Raw genomic sequence first — 8785 nt, 5'->3', positions numbered from 1 at the left:
GGTGGGAGTATCTGGATGAAGTTGTGCCAAACATAGGGAGTGCCATGTGGGAAGAGGCATGCGTTGATTACATGAAAGTTGATGTGTGGGTAGATGACATCTAATCAATCCATGGAGTGATAAGTTGGGGTTCTCAGAAGTCACTGCAGGGTTTTGCAGGAACCGTAAAATCTTAAGCTTCCCGCTGAGTGAGAAAGACCCTGGTACCAGGACCCTGGTACACAAACTGCTTTCTGAATTACTTTTTCTGATGAGGTGAAACCGGGAAGAGTGTTTGTGGCAATGTTCGCTCCAAAAAAAAATCCTTTGGCACTTTGTGTGAGAGCAGAGACACTGTCATCCCACCACTCTACCAAATTTCTGATGTGCAGAGCAGTGCTTGCTCAGGTGGGAGGTGCTGCTCTGAGGCTTGAACTCTGAAGCTGAAGCTGCCAGGTCTGGGTGGCTGGGTGTCCCTCCTGAGCAGGTCACTGCTTTGGTGTGTGACCTTCAGTGATCCGGAAACATTTTCCTGCCTTTCCCCACTGTGAAATCAAGAGACAACCTACCTCACTAGGTACAGTAATGAACTGCTTGAAAAAGTGTTTTGGGACACTTGGCAGCAAGAAATTTCATTTAGTTGGACAAAGCATTCATCATGCCCCATCTAAAGGCAACACATAGTATTTTGGGGAAGTTGGTTAACAGTTTTTCCCTACCATCTCTGTGATGGAGTGAATATGATGTCCCTTTCATTTTCCTCATGTGCTCACACACCCTGAAGCACTCAGCCCTGCTATGTATACTGGGTCACCTTCTCTTCCCCAGTACAGATATTCAGTGTACTTTGAAATGGTTGAAGCTGACCTATTGCTCCACCACCCTGGCTTTCAGGAAATGGTTCTTCCATGCTGGGTGAGCTGTTGGGATGTTGTGAGGAGGGCAGAGCGCTCATATCCCCTCCCCACAGGTGTGTGCTGGGAAGAGTTGGGTTTTGTAAGGCTACGTGGGACAAGTGGCTGGTGTGACAGTCCCTCCCATTTGTGTGTTGTAGATGGAGCTGCTGAAGGGATTGCCATGGCGCCGTGCTTTCCTGGCTGTCATCCTGAACCTGCTGGCTCTCAGCCTCTCCACCACTGCCTTGCTCGGCAGCTACTGGTGCACCGGGACCCAGAAAGTGCCCAAGCCTTTGTGTGGGAAGAGCAAAGCCACCAAGTGCATCGGTGTCCCCGTGCCGCCTGATGCAGGTGCTAGCAATGTTTCATCCCAGGATGTGGTGCACTACAGCTGGGAGACCGGGGATGACCGCTTTGACTTCAGATACTTCCACACAGGGATGTGGCTTTCCTGTGAAGAAAGCATGGAAGGGCCAGGTAGTGTCTTGCCCAGGCAGCCAAAACTTCTTTCCTTGTATTTACTCCACAGGAGTAAAGGAAAGGCGGGAGGCTGACAACACTCGGGAGAAAAGTCGTCTTCATTTTCCTAGCATTGGCCCTGCGCACTGCTGTGGTCATTATATTTCTGTCCTTCATTGGGATGTTTACAGCGGGGGCAAGGGAGCATGGTTGTCTCTGGTGGGCCCTTCGGTCTGGAATAGGGGCTGTGAAGTGCAAGAGGTGGTGGTAAGCGGCAGTGACTTTGTGATGGCATCGTTCATCCTGATGTGAACTGGAGTGAGCCTCCTTTCCCTTTCCCCATATCTCCATTCCTACACACAGCTTGCTTCATGCTCTCCAGGGCACATTTGTGCATGTCCCCTCAGAAATCTAAGCGGGGTGATTTTATGCAGCTTTATCTATTTATGGTTATCACTGTGAAGACTGCAATAGTTGGTGTTCTCCTTAAATCACCAAACTGAAAGGTTTTGTGAATTGAACAGGGACTGGGCTTTTCTTAAAAAAAATAGTAAAGAGAGAAAGAGAAGTACTGCCTTATAGATACAGAGAAAACCTGGAGGATCTGAACCCAGAGGAACTAAAGCTAGGAGACAAGTTGACCTGAGGATTAGAGCAGCAGTATTGTAATTTTTTTAGTTGTTTTTGTGATATTGTGACAGGTTTCATTTGTGATTTTTGACCATGTGGGACTGGCATTGTAAACCCTGGAGTGCCAGGGGCTGGTTGTGCAACCCGTACTAGACCCTGTTGCTGCCTCCCTTCACCCTTGACTTGCTCCTGCCCAGCCCTGCTGAAGTCCTTCTGCTGAGACCTGTGCCACACCAGCACAGGTGGATGCTCTGCAGTGCACAGATGCTCTTTAAGGCCTGGCACACACATCAAGGATCAGAATTGACCCGGAAGGTGGCCAACAGGGAGATGTGTATATCTAAAGATACAGTGATGAAAGTCGCTTTCATGAGGCCCGTTCCCCTGAGCCCACTGCCTTCCCTTCAGCTCTCCCCAACCACAAACATCTCACCTTCTTTAACTAAGCCACCGTTCTCGTATAACATTTCTCATTTTCTTATCTGTTGCTGTCAGAGTTTGAAAATAAAGAACTGGTGAATAAAAGCAGACAGAAGGGGGGTGGGAGCAGGAGGGAATGTGCTTGAAACTCTCACGTCCTAATGAGAAGGCTGCTTCGTTATGAGCATTTTCAGACATGCTGCGGAAGGAGATGTGTTTATTTGGGACCGGTTTGGGTTGGGCTGTGTTTCCATGGTGCTTGTGGGAATGGGACTACATCCCTTGACAGCTTTCTCTGAAAGACTTGTCTGGCCACCGGGCAGTCCTGGAACAACCCCAATGCCTGAAGGAACGCAGAGAGTGCGTTACATCTGGATCACAGCAGAGCACGGGGTAGAGCACATAGTCAGTCCCAGTCCTCTGCTTCCTGTAAAGTGAGTACAACCCACCCACTGCTGTGGGTCTTTGAAGCAAGTGCAGAGACAACAACAACAAAAAAAAGGGGCTACTATGAGCAAAAGCAGTTTGAGTTGAGCTGGAGAAAGGATTTCATTATTCAGGCTAATCTCAGGATCGGTTTAGATGAGACTGAATAACCTCATTAAAGTCCTAGGTGAAGTAGCAAACCACAAGTTAATGAGGACTGCAGATGGCACTAAACTGGGTAGCGTCCTGAGAGCTGTGGATGACGGAATTAATACAGGAGATTGGAAGAGATTAGGACTGGGGATAGAAATTAAGAAAATGAGATGCTTGCACGAAAAGCAGCAGGCTGATGCTTCTGGGAGAAAATACTGTGCCAAGTAGAGGAGAGGACCCTCAAATGCAGCAATGCAGTATGCAGTAAGAGAGACTTACAGAAAATACTGATGGACCCTCAGCTGAGACGATAGTTTGCATCTGGCCAACATAAAAAGCCAAAGCAAATATGAACACCAGTTGTCCAAATAGCATGCCTAAAATGGGAGGACAGAAGATCATATTTTTGTGTGATTCTCTGCCACAGAAGAGGGACTTACATCCCTCTCATGCAGCATTTCACTTGGGAAGATTTTTTTTTTTGCTTTCCTCTTTGGGAAGCAGTGCTAGAACTGCTCTGCTGAGACTGGGGTGAGTGGGAATTCAAGTCCTCAGCAGAAGTGGTGGGCCTGCAGTCTGTTGTAAGCTACACCCTTAATAGGCCTGACTAACAGCAATGTTGTGAATGAGCAGCAACAGATTTTTATATTCACCAGAGGCTTGTAAGATTTACAAATTGCCAAGGTTTTTTTCTTGAAAGGCCACCTCTAGTTTTCCAGGCAGACATTGCCTTCCCGTATCTTGCCCCAGAGAAGGTCTGGAAAGACAGTCAGAAAGAGAGCAGAAGTGAGAAGATCTGATGGGTTGACTCAGGGATGACTGGAGCTATGCAGTGAAGAGAGAGTCAGAGGGAAAGATTTTCTTTTCCCTTATGTACCCTGTATTGTTTTGCAAACTAATACCTTTGGTTTTGTGTTTCAGAAGAGAAATGTCGTAGCTTTATTGAGCTGTCACCACCAGCAGAGAGAGGTAAGAGCAAATCCCCATACCTCACTGTAGCTACCCAGTGCACCTCCTTGGGATGGGGGACCTGCAACATCTCGCCTGTGTGAGGACAGCAGGGTGGGTCCCCAAAGAGCCAGGCATGAAATCCTGGCCTCATGGTTGCTAAAAGAGCCAAGATTTCTTCCCCGACGTTTGCCTAAACCACTGCCATCTGTGAGGTCAGTGCTGGAAACCTCAGACCCCCTCTGATATGAAGTGGGATTTGTCTCATCTAATAAGTTACCCAGTCTGAGCTTGTCATCGTGCTGTAGTTAGCGGGAAGGGAATGGATGCCACCTGAGGGCATTCCCTCCCACATATGCTACATGTTGACTCAGTGCTTCAGTTTTGGGGTCTAATGTGATGACTGGAAGCTGCATCACCTCTTACTTTGTGGTAAGTGATCAGGACATCCGAAAGTTACACTTTCAGGGTGAAGTCCTTGCCTCATCAAATACAAAACTTCATTTGGGTTGGAGAGCTCATCCGTCCTGTCATTGTCACATGTTTCAAATTATCCTGGGAATAACTTCAGTATACCTGGATGTATGCGTACATATGCAATGGAGATTTTACTTACCGAAAGCTTTTCAATTGATGTGGGCTTGCTAACTATTCCCTGGGATGGAGGCTGGAGGCAAGTCATTTCAGAGGATGTTCATATGTGAAGGGAAAGGCCTGGGGTGCAGAGCCTGTGTCAGAGTTCAAGCCATGAGAGCAAGGGCTGGACAAATGCTGGGGAATTGCAACAGCCAGCAGGGAGATGAGTATTTGCGAGGAACTCATCTTCTTTTTCTGCCTTGTTTCTCCTATTTTAAAAACACTGGCATAGACTGCTGTCCTGCTTTTATAAAGCAATGTGCATTCCCAGGTGAGGGGTCTGGTGCAAGTGGCGTGCAGTGGCATCGTTGTGCAGATTAACCTGGGTCACTCTCGGCACAACATCAGGGTAGAAAAACCTCCCGTTTATTCTTTTGGGAAACTGTATTCACACAATTCAAATAATGTTGGTGTTACAAGATCATTTTGAAGTCATGCAGATCTCCACTTTGTCATAAAATGAATGACCTAACTGCATTTACTGAATGACTCTTGCATTTACCGCAAAATGCTCACTTTACAGGGAGTAGCAATGCATTTTTTCTACTTTCTCACCTTCTTATACTTCATTCCCTGCCCAGGCCTCTGGCTCTGTTGCTTCCAATGTCTTTCCTTAGGAAAACAAACTGTTTTCCTAAGAAAGGAGGTTTATGCAACCAGATGACGTGTCTTTGTAAATCTTTCTGTCTTTCCCCCCTCACACTCCTCCTACTGCTCCTTGTCTAATTGCAGCCCAACATGAAAGGCCATGTTCATGTCTTACAGAAGATCACTGTGAACTTAAGCACAACACTTATGTGACACTGTGGTCTTAACAGCTCTATCACCTGCTTTTGCCCTTTCCTGCACATAGCATCATCTTAAGATGCCCTTGCTCTCCAGCACAGCTGCCATTATATAGGTGGGCCAGCACTGGAGAAGGTGGTGTGACTGCCGATTGCAGGCTGGGCTGGCTGAGCTGGGTGTGTGCAGAGCAGCTCCACATTACATAGGCAGCATTGCAAGACCAGATTACACGGCATGCGTGGTGAGCCTGGACTCACAGGGGAAGTGATGCAGAGACCTCTGTGCCCTGCAACCTCCAGGGCACTTTCAGCAGTCTGACCTGTAATGAAATAGTCTCCCTGATGGTGCTGCAGCAAGCAAGCCAGCTCCTTTAAGCAGGGAATGCAGCTCATCAATTCCTGCTAAAGAGCTGGGTCATTCCATGGCACTAATGATGTTGAGGAGTCAAGTCAGTGCCACATTAATGAGGGTTTTCTTCACACTCCTTTTCCCCAGTTGAATGTCTCCTCTATGGCCATTAAGAGTTGCTAACAGTAGTGTTCACAGTGCTGCTTCGTTTGTCAGATTAACATTTCTTCCTCAGTGAATTCTGTGCTATTCCACAGCCTAGCATTACAAAGTGCCTTTTCTCATTCTCCTCCAAGTCCTACTGCACAGTAACCTCAACTGAGGACTGTGATATCACAGTCCCACCGATAATCCCCGTATGAAAGTACTTGTACTCTGTTCAAGCAGTAGGGTGAGTGGTGAACGTTATTGCCCTAACTGGGTATCCACCCCAAGGAATGTAGTTTCATTTTCATTGAGGTTTCAGTGAGAAATACAGGCCTGCAAAAGGGACCTCCTGAATTCCAGAGGCCAGGTCCTAGCAGTCGCTGCAGATGCACCATACAGTTCTTTTCTTAACCACTTGGGTCCCAGGTTAAAAGTAATTTGCTTCCACTGCTGTGTTTAGAAACCTACTGTGAAGGTCACTACACTAATGGGAAAGAACATTCTAACATCCAGCTCAGATGTGTTCATGGCCAACCTATGAAGACCAGGTCTTCTGCTCAACAGCTTTCCCCCTGCCTTTTTCCCCTTGGCTTCTTCCTTGCTGTTTACAACTAATGCTGGCTTGTTTACAAGCAGCTCTTTTAGTTCCTCTCAGCTTTTGCAGTGCCAGACCAGCCAAGCCATCTTCTGTGACAGACTCTCTGTCCCCTTCAGCATCCTTTGAGCCCTTGCTCGCAGGCTGGGGGGATTGCTTTGGGTGTTCGTTGTTTTCCTTCTTTCCCTTCTTTCCAAAGGATATCTTTCAGGATTGGGTTGGGAAGGGGGAGTACTCTCCCTTGAACAAGCCATCCTGTATTGATGTGAGGAGTCTCTGGTTCCTGGCAGGAATCCTGTGGCTGTCACTGGGATCAGAGATGCTGTACATCAGCTTGCTGCTCATCAGCTTCATCCTCTTGATGGTGGAAATGCTCCATACTGGCAATCCTGTCTGTGGGTTGAAGCTCAATGCTTTCGCTGCTGTCTCCTCGGTGCTGTCAGGTAAGTGTGTCACTGCAGGCTTGGAATCACAGCAGCAGGAGATCCTCCTCTTCCACACAAGGCTGAAGTATACAGCTCTGGCTCCCGCAATAAATTCCTTGCTTTCTTGTCTTCTTGTGTCAGGTCTCCTTGGGATGGTGGCACACATGATGTACAGTCAAGTCTTCCAGGCAACGGTTAATCTGGGACCAGAGGACTGGAGACCGCACTCATGGGACTACGGCTGGGCGTTCTAGTACGTGAGCTCTGAAGCCATCTTCACCTCCCCAGCCTTTTGGGTTTCAGCCCTGCCAAAACCCACCTCCTCCCTTCTTGACCTTCTGTGTTTCCAAAGACAGGTGTACCATGGTTCTCCTGCTAATCTCCTGTCTTCGCCTCATCCCCTGCTTTAACAAATAGTTGCTGAGTTACTTAAATGAGTAGCTACCAAGGACTGGCAAAACTATGGGGTCACACCTAAACAAGTGCCTTCAACCCTGCTGACTAATCAGGTTTGCCCCTATGCTGGTTTGCCCTGTTTGGCCTCAGATCTTCCCTGTGTACAGAGGCCAGTGTCACACCTGTGATGATGCTCTCAAACATGCCTTGTTTTTCTGCAATTTAAATAAGTTGCATGCTGGTTTGGCATCTTCACTAACCAAAGTCCAAAGGGCCTATTCCTGCAGCACAAAGCCTAGACACGTGCTTAAAGATGTGGACACTGTAGCCAGGAAGAGCAGCTGCAAAAAGCAGGTGTCAGGGTTCCTTTCTCTAAAGGCTAAAGAAACCACAGCTGATATACCATAACTGACTTGAAACACAGTTCGATGAGCCTTATAAGTGGAGCCATGGAAAGTGCAGACTCAATTTGCAATGCTGTACTGACAATGACCACATTGATTCTTAAGACTTAAACACTCCAGTGCCATGTGCCCGCTGTGGACATCAAATGTCAGCATGGCCATCTGGTTATGCTCAGGTAGGCAGGCCTCATGTTCAGGAAGACACTGAGCAGCCCTGCAATACAGAACTTGCTTCCAAGCTGTGCTGTCCTGCTCTGACCAGTTACAGACTTTCCTGCTGCCCTTTTTATTTTCCCTGTATCTCTCCCTTCCCTATGACACGGGTGACCAGTATTTACCCCACCGATCTAAGAAGGATCCTGTGGTGGGATAACCCCTAAGAACTGTAATGTTATGAGCCTTAGTCTTTCTAGTTCATGTCCATGCTCAGCAGCTTCTGCCTGGCAAATCGGGGCACATCATGGTGCATGCAGTTAAATTCGTTTCTTACCCTGCTTGGCTTCTCACAGCGTGTGCTATTCTTGTGTCTCTCCTGTAGCATGGCCTGGGCCTCCTTCACCTGCTGCATGGCGTCTGCTGTCACCACTCTCAACACCTACACCAAGACGGTGCTGGAGTTCAAAAGGAACCACATCAAGGGCTATGATGGGAGCTTCAAGGATCGGCCTCAGCACCACCGGTGCTTCATACAGCAGCAAATAAGCAGCTACTATGAGCCCCAAGACAAGCCCCTCCATTCAGTCTCTGAGGGAGTCGACTTCTACTCTGAGCTGCAGCAGAAAATGCTACAGCAGGAACCAGAGCTGGAACTGGATGAGGTCTTGGGACACATGATCGGAGAGGATCGCTGTTAGGGACAAGTGTGCAGGGACAGAGCAGTGGGGTTTGGGAGGCACAAAAGCTCTGAACCAAAGACTACCACCACTGTTAGCAAGTTCTTGGGGAGCTCTTCCTTCCTCTACCGTTCAGGGAGTGAGAAGGTGGGCACTGGGCCAGGGCAACAGCAGAGCGAACAGTAGCAGGGTGGGTTCCTGGAAGGATATGCTGTTGGTGCCAGCTGTCTCCAAGCCCTTTCAGACAGATTTGAGGCAGATGTCCTAATCCCAGCAGTATTGCACCCGGGAATAGATAGTCAGC

At 48.1% G+C, this 8785-nt stretch overlaps 1 protein-coding gene across 1 annotated transcript; it reads left to right on the top strand.

The window, feature by feature from the left end:
* The first annotated feature begins 831 nt into the window (after positions 1 to 831).
* GSG1 (germ cell associated 1) lies at positions 832 to 8502 on the top strand. Its single transcript, XM_075158709.1, has 6 exons — positions 832 to 894; positions 1034 to 1352; positions 3885 to 3932; positions 6714 to 6866; positions 6990 to 7101; positions 8187 to 8502. Exons 1-6 carry the CDS (start codon positions 832 to 834, stop codon positions 8500 to 8502), a joined length of 1011 nt encoding a protein of 336 aa, XP_075014810.1.
* The last annotated feature ends 283 nt before the right edge of the window (positions 8503 to 8785 follow it).

This window comes from Calonectris borealis, chromosome 1 (genome assembly GCF_964195595.1).
Source record: "Calonectris borealis chromosome 1, bCalBor7.hap1.2, whole genome shotgun sequence".
NCBI lineage: Eukaryota > Metazoa > Chordata > Aves > Procellariiformes > Procellariidae > Calonectris > Calonectris borealis.
Note: the sequence above shows the minus strand (reverse complement) of the source record. Positions and strands in the feature narration are given on the sequence as shown.